Source organism: Protomyctophum parallelum (assembly GCF_964188405.1).
Source record: "Protomyctophum parallelum genome assembly, chromosome: 9".
Classification (NCBI taxonomy): Eukaryota; Metazoa; Chordata; class Actinopteri; order Myctophiformes; family Myctophidae; genus Protomyctophum; species Protomyctophum parallelum.
Window position 1 is genome coordinate 2,282,258 of NC_139706.1, and position 17,821 is coordinate 2,300,078.

Genomic DNA, 17,821 nt, shown 5'->3' on the forward strand with positions numbered 1-17,821 from the left:
TGACATGGAAACATAGATTTTTTTTTTACCCATTCTGACCGGGCACCCATTTTGGTGTTGGCATCATGTTATGCTTTAGCTATTGAAAAATAGCAGATCTCCAAGCTCATATCGCGCCACCGAGTGGCGCGATACGAGCTTGTAGGTCTGCTATTTTTGAAAATTCGAAGAACGACTGACATTTTTAGAATCTGATCTCAGGTCAGAATGGGTTCATCAGACCAGTGTGTGTCCAGTGGAAACCTCGTATGAATCTGATCTCAGGTCAGAATGGGTTAATCTAATCTCAGGTCAAAATGGGTTAAGCTTTACTCTAGCATCCTGGGAGCTTTTTCTAGCAGTGCTTTAGTTGTACTGTGAAGCCTCTACATCGGTACTGGAACCAGAACCAGAACACAGTGACATCGGTACTGGTACTGGAACCAGAACCAGAACACAGGGTTGTTGTCACACAGCTGGTCCAGGCAAAAAAAAATAGTCTGACGCACATGGATGGAAGACGATACGACACACACGTACGCACGCACATTCTACAGTAACCAACCAAAGAACAGCACTGCTGCTGCTGGCCAACAAAATACCTAGCAAAATGCTAAAGGACTGGCTCCCCCTCTCGTGAGCGCTGAGCGGGGTCTTGATGGAAGAGGCTCTGTGCTCCAAACGTCACGCCTGCATCATATCCTTCAAAGAATCAAATGGGAGCTAGCTCATGTGCAAATATCTTATTTAGATTATTATTTTTTAAACACATGGATCATCACAGGCAATATCTCATACTCCATGGTGTTAGTTTTAGTTACATTTAGTGCTATTGAATGAAGGCTGGGGTTCGTGATTAGGAAGATGAGAGGGGGGGGGGGGGGGGATCAATCTGTCAAAGATCCCATCAAGCTACATAGTAATTGAATACAAAGACTTAACTGGCATGATATATATATGGCTTAATATGAAATTAAGTCAAGCTGAATAAAACATTGATTGTAATTACTGTACTGTAGCTCATCATGAAATGAAATGTTAAGTGCCGTAAACCTTCAACATATCGAAATATGCAACCTCTACACCGAGGGGTTCAGGGCCGTGCACCACGGTCCTACGCTCGCTGAATGACACCATATATAGACTAATATATCGTGTCACTATAACTCGATATGATATATATATATATATACATACATACACATAATTCTACAGCTGAACATCCTAGAATGGTGCACTTTTCTGAACAACCCAACCCTCCCCCAGAAGTTCTGTAAGGGGCGGAGCCAGCTCCATGGCAGCTGTACACACTGACGAATGAGGAGTCCTTTCCAGAATGATGTTGAAGAGGGGGGCGAGGTGAGGTTAGGTGAGGTGAATTGGGGGGGGGGGGGGGCAGGGGGGGGGGGACATCTGGACCCCTTATTCGAGTGATTGCAGCATGAGGAGCTGCTTCAGGACCTTGGTCTGACTGGTCTCTCGGATCTCTCCAGCTAGGAACATCTCGTCCACAACGGTGTACACCTGAGGGCAGAGGGCAGGAGGTCAGATGGTCAGATGAGGAGGACGCTGCCGGGTGGAACGTTACGCTTACACTATTTGTAATACTTTGTTCCATGTCGAGAATAGACCATCTACAAGCTATTGGTGCACCGCAGTGCGACACGTTGTGAGCACTGCTATTCAATCCGGGAATTAAAGCTGCTATAAGCAATAATGTCAACATTTTAATGACTTTTGTCTGAATACCAATAAAAAAAAAAGTAACTCAGTGTACACTCTCAGAGTTAAATTAACATTGATTTTACAATATAAATTAGGGGTTATAGAGATCAAAAATAAAGGTCCGTAGACTAATGCATGCAACACTGGCGGTTCTTGAAATTAAACGGGTTGAGAATCACTGCTAGAGCCGTAAGAATCTTCTCTTATTAGGCGGGTAAATATATGAAGAAAAAGCACCTTACCCTAAAAAAAATTGTAACAAAAGGTTTCTCAACTGATTTATGTAGTATTAGGTGTCCTTAATAACATACTAAAAGTTTACCAAAGTTTGACCACCCGAAAGGTGTTATCTTCAAGATGGCGTCCAAGATGGCCTAAAAACCATTCAAATAGCCTAACTCCTTCATTATTCATCCTAGACAAGTACTTTTTGTGTCTAACCCTATGTTTTTGGGGTCTAGGAGTCCATTGAACTTGTCCAAATTGCAGAGATACAATTAGATAATTGTGAAATCCAATAATGTGTTTGTGACTGTTAAAACCCTCTGAAATAGTCACCAATTTCAAGTTAACTAAACTAAATATTTAATAAATATCTAAATATTTATATATATTTTTGGAATAAGGTTTCAAGATATCCTCAAAACACAACAAAACTAATAGTCACAATTTGCAGTAATTCAGAAGGTTGTGGCAGAGAATCAGTTGATAGACAATAGCCTACTGATTGCAATATTGAAATATTATATCATATATATATATTTGGATCTGTGGATAAAATTAGGCTCAAACTAAATAATTCATCTTTGACTATACACCCACCCAAAACTAATTTATTGCATTATTTACTCTTAGTGCAGAGTAGTCAGAACCTAAGTCTCTACCGGGTGCAGAGGGGAGTATGATAGGTGGGGTTGGGTGAGGAGGTGAAGGGCGGTCCGGACTAGGGTTGGGATTTGTTAGGACTTTAACGGTTCCGGTTCCTAATATTATTTTTTTCCCTTTTTACTGACATATATTATGCTTATATTATAACTAACCTAACCAAGTACTTAATAAACACAAATTAAATTATTGTATTTGCACTTTACAATTATGAGTTGGCACTATTATTTAAACTTCACCACCACCAGCTAGCCACCACGACAATATCATTGTTGCAATTTGTACTGTATATTAAATATACAGTACACATTGCAATAATGATATTGTTGTGGTGACAAATGTCTTTAATGTTCAGATTAATTTAATATAATTTTTTATTGTACTGTAGGCTATGATCCTGTGCTTTTTTCTGCAAACCGTTTATAAAGTAATCAATCTATGGAGGTATATGTATATGCACCTAAAGGCTGGGCTCTCAACAGTTGCGCGATTAATTTAGAGCCAAATAAAAAGCAATTGAGTTGCTTATAAGTTGTAAAAATAAGTGCAGACGAATTGATTTTTATTTAATTCATGGCTCTATAGTTAAAGGAGAATTCCATACTAAAAGGCTTTCTTACCTTTCTTTGTAGTTGTTACGTCCCCACCAAAGAGGTCCAGGTGTTATTTTGTGCAAAAGCTCCTTATTGGCTATTTCCCCTACCATAAGCCCTAAATGAATTGCATTGAATTGAATGGGAATTGAATGGGGCTATGGGGTGTTGTGCTAATTTGCTTATTTCCATCGCTCAAAATTATAATTTCTTTGTATATATCCTCTCTTCATAATGTAAATAATATCCCAAGCGGCACACTTTACTACTTCTTTCGATGGAAATAAGTGAATTAGCATAACACCCCATAGCCCCATTCAATTCCCATTCAATGCAATGCAATTCATTGAGGGCTTATGGTAGGGAAAATAGCCAATAAGGAGTTTTTGCACAAAAGAACACCTGGACCTCTTTGGTGGGGACGTAACAACTACAAAGAAAGGTAAGAAAGATAAGAAAGCATTCTAGCATGGAATTCTCCTTTAACGTGATTCAGACAGAAAGACGTCGAGTCATAATAAAAAGCTCTGTAGAAGTTAGTACCGGTAGTTTTTTTTATTTACTAACGTTATTCGTGTAGGCATATTGATTTTGAGATGTTTCCTGGTGCAAGTTGCAACATCCTTTGCAGGAAACTATGGCATCACATTTATTGCACTTTGCGAGTGTGGTTAACAGAGAGGGAAATGACTCTGAGGCTGAGCACGCAAAGTGCAATAAATGCAATGCCATAGTTTCCTGCAAAGGTTGTTGCAACTTGCACCAGTTGCACGTCCACATTGAGGAAACATCTCAAAATAAATACGAGTCACAAGATTAATCTACTCTACTCACTCATGTAGGTGGGGTGACATCACCGCAGTAACTTGGCTCTGCATGCATGCACGCACAGACACAGCGGAGCTAAATGACGATTGATGAGAACCGTTTGTGGAACCGTTAATAAAACAACTATGGAACCCGGATCCGCAATGTTGGAACTGGGTCTGAAATGGACCCGGTTCTGAATCCCAACCCTAGTCCGGACTAGAGTTTAGTGGGCCTAGAGTTCCCCTCAAGTGGGTACAGGGGAGTATGGGGAGTGGGGGTCACTGGATTTCTCCCTGGGGACTTGGAGCACAGAAGAGCAAAGTTAAGAAGACCCTCATGGTCTTCTCCTCTCTGAATGTCCGAGGTGGCTCATACATGTCCCAGTAAAGCTATGGGGCACTTGAGAGCCCAGGACGAGTGCTCATTAGGCAGTTAAAGAGATTGGGGCTTGTCTGTCCCTGTGGTGGTAGTTCTAAGACCTCCATGTTGTGCATTTCAATAGCCACGTTCCAATATTATACATTCTTCATGTCCTCCACTCCCGCTTTAGCCCTGGCGTCGAGCGAGGAGGGGGGAATATACCTGCATAATTTTGAAGTGACAGCAATCATGACGTGTCACACAGTTGGATTGTTGGACCATTCCGGAGCTCAGAGGATTGTCATGTAGAGGAGGAGAAATGATACGCCACACATTTCAACAAAGACAGTTATGCAAACGATACATGAAAGATCTTTGCCAGATCTCACTCCAAGTGGCTTAGGGAGCCTGCACTCTCCTCGTTCTCAACTCCTCAAATGCAAACAATTTCTAAGTCACGGCATGCTGGGGAACGGAGTGTGGAGGAGGTAGAAACTAAGGAATTGGGGTTTAGCTTAGGCTGGGAGGAGTGTTCCTATATGTCGCCTGGCTTATAGTCCCACTGGTCCCATGTGGACCATGCTGGCTCTTGCTCCCGAGATAGGACCTCTTGAGTCTTGAGTTAGCATAGGTAGTGAGGACAGTCTCCACTGATGGTGGTTATAAGACCTCCACATGTTGCAAGACTGTCAGGCAGTCGTGTTCTTAAATGTATGTATGCTGGTCCCAAATGGACCTCCTGCTGGCTCCTAGGCCTGAGCTATAGGTGCTTAGAGTGGGCATAGGTATACAGAAGGGTCAGACCCATATAGTGGTGGTTATAAGACCTCCACGTGGTGCAAGATTGTTTGTCAGGCAGACAGGGGTGTCCCTATGTCGGACTGGCTCACAGGAGAGTCGGTGTCTGGTTGGTGGCTGACCATTATTAATGGGGCCCCCAGTGACTGATCATTATGGCGCAGAATATCCTCTCCCCTCTCCTCTAGAACAGCTACTGTAGTACGAAAATGCAAAAAGTGCAAAAAACACGAAATTAGGGGCGCCCACTGTATTTATATTGGCCACATGGCATCCTACATTTAGTGTGCCCTAAACAAACATTAAAGTCCATAGTCTTGGCTGCCACATGACTTAAAAAGCCATGCATTGGAAGGCAGCAATGCTTGTTTGTTGGATAGCAGCAGGGCTACAGCGTGGAGGGAGGTTAGATTGGGATTCTATGGGGAGACCGAGACTGGAGCCCAGGGCTCAAGGTTATTGCCAGCAGTACCAAACACAAAGTAAATGTGAAATTAATTTTACACACACAACTACTACAGTCTCGGGAATAAGAAGATGTCTGTGACAAGCATAACTGAACCCTATCCATGCCACACTCCACCACCTGCCTATGTACCAAGATACATGTGTGATAGCTCTGGACTGACTTGCACACCCTCTAGTCTCTAGGCCCATGAGGGGCCATTTCTCTCCACTGTATCCCCACTGAGGAGTCCATCTTCCCCATAGACCAGACAAGTGGCCATTTGGTCATACTGAGTGTGTTTGGTGCAAAGACACTCAGCATTGTGAGCTTTTATAGATCGCCTATTTTCACAATGTTTGTCCCGGCCCACAGTTTGGGAACCACTACCCTATAGGGGACTTATTTTTATTATTATTATTGCCAGACACCTTTACAAAGAAAATAGTGCAGACATTTCTCTGTACATTTCTTCCATGATTTGTGTAATATTCCCAGTCTAACACTATCACTTGGCAGCCATGCTTTTACAAATGTCACATCATATGACAGTACTGCCCAGTAATAATGAATGTATTCCTTATTGTTATTGTATCAAAATAAATCTCCTGAAAGCTTCAACAGAATGTGAATTTTGTATAGGTGATGAATTCACCAATCCTGGGCAGTACGGCATTATAGAAAAGGGTAATGTCCTATTACACTGTTATAACCAATTGCTGTAATATATCATTGTACTTGTAATTGCTTGACTAAAATGTATATATGCTAATTGGATTCCTAGATAACCAAAACATAGTGTTAGACACCAAAATTACTTTTCTAGGATAAATAATGGAGGAGTAATGGTATTTTACGAACTGGCGGTGGCCATCTTGAAAAAAACACATTTCGGGTGGTCAAACTTTGGTAAACCTTTAGTATGTTATTTAGGACACCTAATACTACAAAAATCAGTTGAGAAACCTATTTCTTTTTTGGGTCAAACCATATTTTTACCCGCCTATATGGGGGTCCCTGGCATATCCTTTCAAATGGGGGTCCGCAGGATGATATGTCCCAAACTGTTACTTTTCAGGACTCAAATTCAAAACTAGCAAGCTACAAGCTCAAGTGCATCCGCTACTTCTGATGCTTTTGTTTGACGCTGTGGAATGATCACGTAAGGCATTCATTTATGGAAAGAAAAAAAACCTGCAAAACGTTATAGAATATGGAGACAGGTTTCTGCCCGACAACAGTACGAGATCAGTTGGTGCTTTTCATCCGTCAACTCCGACGTGGTCTAAGAGATCATGCTCAAAGCGTGGGTGTATCCCAGATGACGGGGAGCAGAGTAAACCTGGCAAGACGTCTATATGCCTTTTACTGTATCCAACAAAATGTCTTTATGCAAAGGTAACTTGCAAACATGGGCGCCTTGGGCGGTATGGCGTTAATGTTCAGTGCGTGGGCAGACGTTCACACACACCGTCGAACAACGGCAGTGAGTTGTTAAAGGGCTCAGGGTTTCATTCACAGGTCAGAAACACAGCCCTGCCTGCCATGATGAGCATCATAATGGAAGGACTGGTGTAATTATAAGCTACATACCATTGCCATAAATAATCACGATGCACTAAAACAAAACACCAAATGTAGTTTATTTTACCCACCCCCCTTTGTCTTAACAGCACATTGTATAGTATATACTATACAACACACACGTATGACTGAGAATTGTCACCACTCTGAAAGAGCTTGGTCTTACCTTGTAGAAGTTAAACACGAGGTCCAACTCGCACACGTTGTGGAAATACTCGTTTAGCACCTGGTGAAGGAAAAGCACCACAGTTATCCATTACACAGTGGACGACAGAACTGCTTTGTTTTAGAGTGGACGCAGCGAGGAATTATTATTATATATATATATATGTTTTAATTATATACATTTAAAAACTGTGTACAATGGTGACTATAATCTAGCATTCTAGCTGATCTTGAGGCCTACAAAAACGGGAGGAGAAATAAATAAGTTTTCTATATTATTTATTTTTCTTCAACTAGTCAGCTAGTACCAGCAAGGTCGACTAGTGGATTTACTAGTCGAATAGTCGACTAGTAAGTAAGATTGCACATGCATGCCCATTTTCATATTTTGTGTAAGTTTTGGTTTAGAGTTTCAATTCATTTCAGTGTTTTTCAATATTGTTTTCGACCAATCAATACGCTCATCATGCCCCCAGGCAACACATTTCCAGATCATAAAAAGAGGAGGAGGAGGGAGACACTGCCACCTGCTGGTTCAAGAGGCTTTGTATTTCATGTCAAAGTGCAACTTTTGGGTCTTTCGCCCCTTCCTCAGGCGTCAGATTAGTGATAAAAAACAAATTTTTAAATGGTATGAAATGTGGACGCATAAGCTTTGACCGACACGGTCCAGTTGGTATGCAGTAGCATTCTAGGTCATGGAGCTCTCTTGAACAGAGTGTCAGGAATGGACTGTTTCTCTTCATGGCCACATTCCGCCTGTCCCTTGAACACTGTGTGTGCACTGAGAGAGCTGTTCTGCTTTCCCCCCCTCGACCCAAACACAAACCTTGAACACTGGGTGTGCACTGAGAGAGCTGTTCTGCTTTCCCCCCCTCGACCCAAACACAAACCTTGAACACTGGGTGTGCACTGAGAGAGCTGTTCTGCTTTCCCCCCGCGACCCAAACACAAACCTTGAACACTGTGTGTGCACTGAGAGAGCTGTTCTGCTTTCCCCCCCTCGACCCAAACACAAACCTTGAACACTGGGTGTGCACTGAGAGAGCTGTTCTGCTTTCCCCCCCTCGACCCAAACACAAACCTTGGTGTAAAGGTTCTGAAAGAACCCTTTTGAAAACTTCCCCCGAAAACACCGAATCCGAAGCCTTCAATCACCCACAAAAGGTTTCAGTTTCACATTCAAACATGATTCTTTTTTAGATTTCATATTACCGGTAGTTTATATATTTTTCCATATGCATTAAAACATTACCAAACTTACATGGTTATCCACATGAAACCCAGTGTCCCTTTTCTGGGCGTGTAATAATTAGGCAAACATTTGGCGAAATACGTATGTCCTAAATACACTCCCGGCACATCATGATAATATGATGCCGCCTCATATCTAGTGAATTATGTTACACTGGGCTATACGATGCAGCCTCATATTTATTTTTATTTTATTTATTATGGCAAATAAAGGTATCTGAATATCTAGGCTATACGATGCTAGATGCTATGGAAATGTGTCCTGTACGGTCTTCATTTAAGTCCATAGTTATCGAAATGACTCGGTCAATCATTCCTCATAATCGGGCTGTTGAATACAACATAGAATATGTCAAACTGTGTGTGTGTGTGTGTGTGTGTGCGTGCGTATTACCTCTACAAAGTTGTGGATCCCCTCCAGGTATGCCAGGTTATTGTCCGTCACATCCACGCAGATACAGAAGTACAGGCCAGCGTAACGCCTGTAAATGATCTTGAAGTTCCTGAACTGCAGAAGAAAAGACAATGAAAGCATCTCAAACAGCAGTCCGTCTTAACCCATTCTGACCTGAGATCAGATTCATACGAGGTTTCCACTGGACACACACTGGTCTGATTAACCCATTCTGACCTGAGATCAGATTCTAAAAAATGTCAGTCGTTCTTCGATTTTTCAAAAATAGCAGACCTACAAGCTCGTATCGCGCCACTCGGTGGCGCGATATGAGCTTGTAGATCTGCTATTTTTCAATAGCTAAAGCATAACATGATGCCAACACCAAAATGGGTGCCCGGTCAGAATGGGTTAAAACAACAATAACAGTCGCTACACTTGAGGCCGAGGCAATTCCGCTCCAGGTAATATCTTTCTTACTTCTCCACAAACTTAAGTGAGAATGAACCAGCTTGGGAAATAAGCAATTTCATTATTTATGTACGCCAGTGGTTCTCATCCAATTCAGGTGGTGACCCCCCAAAATAATCATATTGATGGGGGGGGGGGGGGGGGGAAGCTGGGGACCGGAGATGCTTCCCAGCTCCGAGAATAGACTTTTACCTTTAAGGTCTAGCAGGCTTTGTGTCGGTGAGTAGTTACGTTGTTTTGTTTATTTGCTTGGAATTGTAAACACTCGGGAGTGAGAACATCGCTATAGGGCTGCGGAAGGGACTTCCACAGGGCGTCAGAGAGAGACTCGCTGTAAGCACTGGACCAGGGCTAGACCCTCTTGTAAACAAGTGTAGTGCTTTATTGGGTCGTCCACTCACAGTTAACAGTTTCTTTTTTTTGTATTGAGTTGTGCTGGAAAGTTACTGTAATTCTGCAAACTAGTAATTACATACTTCAAGTGGACAAGTACAGTACTTTACCTCCACAAAGTTGGTGTGTTTGGCATCACGGACAGTTACCACCGCGTGGACTTCTTCAATCAGCTTCTGTTTCTCATCGTCGTCAAACTGCATGTACCATTTGGCCAGCCGGGTCTTCCCGGCTCGGTTCTGGATCAGGATGAAGCGGATCTGCGGATCAGGACAACATGGAGAAATAAGTGATGTTTTCATGGATGAAGCTTGGGAGAGTTACCAAAACAAAACAAGGACCTGTCTTTTCCCCCCTCACTGTATACGTTTCTTTTCCCTTTTTTACCTCCTTTATGATGAATTCCTGTTCTGTTCTTTGACTATATAGAAGTGTCTATTTGTACGTCTCTAAATGTTTTGATGAATTGAACAAGGTGGATGTAGCCGTCCCAGCAAAGGGTATTTTGTAATATTCTATTTTATTGCTTATCTTTCTGAAAATGTATAATATGGCCCAGGCCGTAGCGTAACGGTAAGCCGCAAAAAAATATCTTAAAAAAAAAATATATATATATATAATATGTGAACATTATATGTATGTTTATTTGGGTACATATTGTATTTGCATGCTGTGTATGGTGCCTGGTCTTTTATTGCTGTTCATTATGACCTGGAAGGGCATGCAGGAGCAGAGCCCTGTGGTTAGAGTGAGGCAGCATTGGTTGCACCTGTGTGAGCTGAACTCAGTCAGAACAAGCTGTGTTTCAAACAGTGGTGCAAGGAGCTCTTCCCACGTCAAAAAAGAGTGTCCTTAAATAAAGAATATAAGAGAAGATAAAGTAGCTCTCCTAAAATAATCTGCAGAAGGCGCACACGGTATATGTTAGATGTTGTTGTTTTCTTTGTTTGTAAACAGTGTTGTAATTCTGTCGATCGTTTAATTGTTTGTGTACATCTCATACATTGTGTTTGTTAATACGGACATCATGATTGACTGACAACGAGGACATTCATGTTTCATTGTGTGTAAATAAATTGTTGGGGAAATAAACAACCTTGAGATATCAGTTGGAGCGTTTGTTATTTTGCTGGATAGGAGCGGTTAGCCCCTTTCGGGACCCTACATAAAGCTTTTCTGAAATTCTGATGAGTTTTATGTTGGGTCCCTGGTCATGACTATATTTTCGTATGGGAATTCCGGAATGCGGAAGTAAACATGCTCTCTAAGATCCTATCTGCGGCGTGTGACGGCCTTTTTTTGCTTGAGTTCTTCTGAGTTCGGGAACTTTAAGTACCTATACATCCCGCTGCGAATATCTCCTGTGGCGCGGAAGCCGTTAAGTATTTTTAATCTTTGTTTGACCGATTTGGTCGCTTTATTTCTTCTTGTTTGTTTACCGTTTATTGTACCGCCTCCCGGTGTGCGGTTGGCTTGTGCGGCTACGTCCCTGCCTCTGATCTGCTCTGTCATAGCTATAGCGCCACTAGCTAGCCAGATAGGCGGTACAATGAGGTGTTAATAAACAAGGAAGGAAGAGAAGAATCAAAGCGACCAAATCGGTCAAACAAATATTAAAAATACTTAACGGCTTCCGCGCCACAGGAGATATTCGCAGCGGCATGTATGGGTACTTATACTTCACATATTCAGAAACGCTCACACGAAAAAAATTCGTCAAAGAGCGCAGACAGGCGCTAAACATGTTGTTTATGTTTTATGAATGGCCGCGTACCAGGTGGCATGGTAGTGATGCAACAGGACCCAATGCACTGGGTCGAACAAATGTCAGAAACTTCAGTAGCATTTGGGTTCTGCTTGGAGGGCTAAGGAGCGGTTAAAGTGGACTCTCTTGTAAACAAGTGTAATGCTTAATTGGGTCGTTTGTATTGAGTTTGTGCTTGAAATGTAGTACTGTAATTCTGCAAACTGTTAAATATTTCAATCAATCTTATATGTAAAACTATAAAAACTGACACAACTGCCATGATGAAAGTATATGTTCCAATCTACAGTATGTTTATTAACTAGATATTACTACACTAACTATAGGTATAGTTCTTTAATCACGTTTGACTGTCCAGATAAATACATACATGATAATTATAGATATTAGATCTGGTATAGGTATCTTTTCGGAAATGGTAGCTACTGCCGAGGATACAATAAGGCTTTACAGTTGAACTTGAACCACACCCATTCATTTGGCAAAGATAACACATTTTCATCTGGAAAGGTGTCGACAAGAGTAGACTCTCTCTTGTACACTAGGACATGCGATTAATATTGTACGTAGTAGTGTGTTATATATAAAACTATGAATTAGCTTTAGCCTGCTATCGGTTATGTGCTAATGCTGGACTAATGGTTTAAATAAGATAAATAAACACCGTTACCATTGTCTTCTTCTACGTGTGGAGCTTTTTGAAGCTTCAAAATGAGCCGTTCTTCGACAAGTATGGAACACTTATGAAAATAAATACATCAGTAATGGTTTTAATTCTTTCGACCGCTGTCCGCTATCTTTCTCCGGAGCTATCAGGAAGCGCTGGTGTCCTGTCCGACGTGACGTCGAAACGAAATGCATGATGGGGCATGACGTTTTGATTTGGTTTTATTACAACCAACGGAGCACGTTGTAGGACTACGAGAACCGGCATGCATTGCGCTCCGTCTCTTAGGATGTCGTGCTTTGGGTCACATGAGTGAACCAAAACTAGGCTATTATTATTTTCTTCCCACAGACAATCTTAGGTGCCAATAACCTGAACCATAACAACTGAACTAAGCCTGGAGTTAACGGGTTTTAGAAATAGGATACTGGTGTTGATACAAACTAAATTAATTATAGTAGGCCTACTATAGGTAGGGATGATGTGTAATGATTGTCATCTAATGTTTGTGTCATTTTAGGTGACTCAATTTCACTATTAAATCTTGGAAAATTGTCCTTCAGTATTTTGTGGGACTGTGTGGCTGGTTAATTGGCTAGTTAATTAGATTTATCATTCCTTTGTAAAATATATATTCTATATATCTTAAAAAAAAAAAAAAAAAAGTCTGTTGTGCAAAACTTTGCAGTGGTGAAATTCTAACAATCTATGTGAGCAGAGGCCATCAGTGGATTTACTTTTTTTCCCCATAGCAAATAGCCGGGCACAAAGAAAATACACACCCATATTTGACTGCATGGAACCGAAAAGAAAAAAACAAAGATGGTCAACTTTTCGGAGGTGACATCACTTTGGCTGTTTTTTTCCGCACAGTCAGGACTCGGTCGGAGGTTGTTTACTGGTCTGCCTGCCTGGTAGAGTCGGTAGACGATGCGCCGCAGAACATTGTCCAGACAGCTTGGACAGCAACGCTGTTCTCGAATGGAATGGACGTTTGGGGAGATTGCACAACTCTTGAGTGGGAGGAATGTGCTCTGGCCCCTGGGGACCTAGAAATATTTCAGCTGCAGAGGGAGAGAGTTGGGGTGGGATAGAGAGAAAGGAAGAAAATAATAATAAAGGGAATTCAATCCACTAGGGCACTGATATGCATGCAGCAACATTCTCAGTGTTCATTTCAGGATTTTACTTGTTGGCACCTATATTTGCAGGCTATTTACCTACCAGTGCCACAGAGAGAGAAAAGAAAAAAAAAACACAGCTCTCTAGGTATAATAATTAATAAAACAGCAAGTTTGTTAAGCTTCACGTCACATGTCCTGCAGTCCTATTTTAATTTGTGTAACCACATGAACCCTGGGAAACCATTCGGAGTGAATAGCCCGATCTACAAGCTCACAGCGTGCTGTGTGATCTATACAGGCATGTGGGCCTGTAGTGTACATCCACTATTTTCGGCAAAATTGTTTACTTTTTACTCCCCCCTATACTCAGCTCTATGAAGTAATCATATATATTAGCTATATAAGGCAATGGTTCCTATAAAGTGGGGTCCGTCCGGGGTCCTCGAGGGAGTTCCAGGGGGTCCCCAGCTAAATGATGATATAGTTTGACTATTACGGCTCTGTAACTCTACACTCTCAGAGTTAAATTAACTTTGATTTTACAATATAAATGCCATAGAAATGCCTATAAATTGGGGACCGTAGCTTAATTAATTCAGGTCAAACCTGGGGGCCATTGAAATTAAAATGGTTACAGCTAGAGCTGTAAAAATCTTCTCTTATGGTGGTTCTTGGCATATGTTTTCAAATGGGGGGTCCGCGGGCTAATTAGTGTACATTTGGGGGTCCTTGATATGAAAAGGTTTGGGGATAATTAACTGATATAAGGTTTAAGTGGTTAATAATAAATAGTTGTTCCCTGATGAAGGCTTAACCGCCGAAACGTTATTGGATTCATTTTTGTCTTATACCTGCTGTCCTAATAAAATATTGTTACTCTGGCTATTGGCGTGTGCGGCCGCCGGCCACCTTCTTGTTTTCTCCTCTACAGTGTCGACAGCATGTCACAGGGAACTGCTAGCAGGCTCTAGTGGGAGAAAACTGACGTAAAACAGGCAGATTGTGAAACCGAAACTTTGACCCCTTGCTAATCTTGCTCTGTATGATTGGGGTCGTCGTGCAAATATTGCTGAGAGTGAGAACATACTGGCTGACGATGTGATTGGACAGGAGCTGTGGACTCATGCGAACTGAGGCCACTGCACGTTGAACCATGGCCGACTGTGTGTTTAATGGAGGGCCACGGACATAACCTTTTAAATAACTCTCCAAGTACACAGTCTTATAATTCTTTAATCCCAATTTAGAATGTTATAGCTATATATATTAAGTGACCTTTCAAAAGCCATCCACAGAGATGTGACTGATCAGGATAGAAACTTCCTCAGTATTTACAACCAGGTGTTTTCAGAGACCGTGCATGAGGAAACTGTTCACATTCCTTTGCAGAGGTTGTGTGGACATCATTTATTAAACAAAATAAATGACATTAAAATTTGCCAAAAAAAAGGCCTGTTAATGGTCATGAGATGCTATAGCATAGGGCTTGATTAAAAGTTTATTCGGAACCGACTTCATATTCGACACACGCGTTCCACACCCCCACAGGGAGTGCAGTGCCCGGACTCGCGTCGGTCGGACTCACAGTTCTCCAGAACCACCACAAAAGGCTCTGGTCAGGCTCTGCCAGTGGGCCTATTCAGCCTAAATCCCCTCAGCTGCACCTGACAATTTATTAGCCTACTTAACACAAAAAATGCTGGAAACGTATCCATACGCTTTATTAATATCGAACGCCGTACGCGCGAAGCGTATGTATACGTTTTATACGTTTTTTTATTGCTTACTGTACATCAACGTCCTATGCTCCAGGACACCGAGGAAAATAACAGCGATCGTCTCCAGGAAGCTCCAATATGTGATCCGGGAGTAAAAAGCCCCTCCCTCCTGAAAAGAGGTCTGTCTGTGGCGAAGACGCTCCCTCCTCCAATGCCTCCATTACACGTATGGGTCTGCACGGCAACGGCATAGACCAACGCAGATGTCAGGGCATCTAAAATGGAGTTACCCATACTCTAGTAGTAGTCTAGTGTCTGTGAATACACTCGATTCCCCCTCCCCTCCTGTTTCTACATGGTTTCTCCCGAGGAATCTTTGTGGGGGGAGTCTGAGTCTCTTCTGCCCGGATCGCATTGCAGTTTGAGTTCCCTGGCCCCAGGCCACACTGCGCCTTGTAATCGCCTTGCACCGCTCTCTCATTCTCGGAAAAAGATATAACGCAGTCGTGTCGATTTGCCCTCTGCCAGTATATAAACCAAGAATAATCTTCAACGATCGCCATTTCATAACGTTTTCAACACGCACACGGCACACGCCATGATCAACTAACTGCCTGGCTACGTCTTCAGTCTTCACCAGCCATCGCTATCCGTTGTGTGGATCGCCATCGCGTCTTCACTTTGTTTGTTTGGGCAAGAAGCACGATCAGCGATGGAAAAGAGCTTTATATCCACGGCAGATAAGTAATGACGTATTATCGAAGGACCGCCATGATCAACTTACTGCCTACGTCTTCGTCAGCCAATGCAGCCATCATCGCTATCCGTTGTGTGATTGTAGGCTATATCCACGGTATCGAGAGAGACGCCCGGCTGTGATATAGGTCTTATCACTGCAATTATAATGAATAAAAAGGCTACAATCACACAACGGATAGCGATGGCTGCATTGGCTGGTGACAACGTAGCCTCGGTCCCAGGCAGTTAGTTGATCATGGCGGTCCCTCGATAATACGTCATTACTTATCTGCCGTGGATAAAACTCTTTTCCATCGCTGATCTCTGCTTCTTTGCCCAAACAAAGTGAAGATAGCGTTGTCCAACAAAGCAGCCAGTTATTTGATCATCTCTCTCTCCTGTGCTTCTTTCCTCAAACATGTCCAGACATGTCAACCTCAACCACTAAACTCACCGATCCAGTAACGCATCTCACCGTTATACTATCGTTCTGAAGGCAGATATAAAAATAAACATAAATAAATTATTGTCATATACATACTACACACTGAATGAAAGCCCTAATTGTCTACTTTTAGGAGGAAAACAAATACATAATATTGATCCCATGTACAGTTTGTCAGTAGGATATTGAATGCAGTTGTTCAGGTCCAACTATTATTCACAAAATAAGGCCTATAGCGACATGTACATATTATATACCGTATGAAACAGAAGACCCTCTGCTTTCATAAGAAAAAAACTAATACTGTAATAATAATAAAAATCACACCCCTGTGAAGTGAGCATTTCCTCATGAAGTTATCATAGCGAGTTATAAAGGTTTAAAGTCACAGAGATTGACAGGCAGATATAAACATAAATAAATTATTATCATATACATACTACACACTGAATGAAAGCCCTGAATGTCTACTTTTAGGAGGAAAACAAATATACAAATATATACAAATATAGTTTGTCAGTAATTGGCTATTGAATGCAGCTTGCGCCCACCAGAGAGGATTTCAGAAAATGCATGGACCAGAAGAACTATTATTCACAAAATAAAGCAGTGCAATGTTGCGCAACATTGCACTGCTCACTTCACAGGGGTGTGATTTTCATTATTATTACAGTAGAAGTATTTTTCTTATGAAAGCAGAGAGTCTTCTGTTTCATACGGTATATAGTATGTACATTTCGCTATAGGCCTTATTTTGTGAATAATAGTTCTTCTGGTCCATGCATTTTCTGAAATCCTCTCTGGTGGGCGCAAGCTGCATTCAATAGCCAATTACTGACAAACTATACATGGGACCATGTGTATTTGTTTTCCTCCTAAAAGTAGACATTCAGGGCTTCCATTCAGTGTGTAGTATGTATATGATATTATTTGTGTTCATTTTTATATCTGTCTGTCAATGTCTGTCAACTTCAACCTTCCATATCTCTGCTGTTTTTTCAAAAGAGCAGCGTGCTGCGAAAAGCAGGTGTTAGAAAAAGGTCAATATCTCCAGAATGGAAGATGGTAGAATCATAATTTGAAGTGGACTAGTTTGGCTTCCTTTTGATTTATGCGGTGTGATTCTCGCTATAAGAGGCCCCTCGCTGTGGGCCCCGAAAAAGTTCAGAAGTCCCAATGTTAATCGCTCAGCACCACCAAGCCTGAGCAAATAGAAAACTCTAGCAATCAATGTGTTAACCAGTCCACTTTTCACAGTCAGTCAGATTGCCCTCTTCAGACACAGGCAGCTACAGAGATCTCCATGTGGGACACAGACAGACAGACAGACACAGAGATCTCCATGTGGGACACAGACAGACAGATACAGAGATCTCCATGTGGGACACAGACAGACAGACAGACACAGAGATCTCCATGTGGGACACAGACAGACAGACACAGAGATCTCCATGTGGGACACAGACAGACAGATACAGAGATCTCCATGTGGGACACAGACAGACAGA

General features: G+C 41.9%; 1 protein-coding gene across 1 annotated transcript; it reads right to left on the bottom strand.

Annotated features, from left to right (window-relative positions):
* On the bottom strand, nucleotides 1–12,459 carry ap2s1 (adaptor related protein complex 2 subunit sigma 1). Its single transcript, XM_083773393.1, has 5 exons — nucleotides 12,292–12,459; nucleotides 9,967–10,116; nucleotides 8,993–9,106; nucleotides 7,346–7,405; nucleotides 1–1,503 (listed from the first exon to the last, which is right to left on the bottom strand). The coding sequence occupies exons 1-5, from the start codon at nucleotides 12,292–12,294 to the stop codon at nucleotides 1,402–1,404; spliced, it is 429 nt and encodes a 142-aa protein (XP_083629519.1). The 5' UTR covers nucleotides 12,295–12,459; the 3' UTR covers nucleotides 1–1,401.
* Between the last annotated feature and the right edge of the window lie 5,362 nt (nucleotides 12,460–17,821).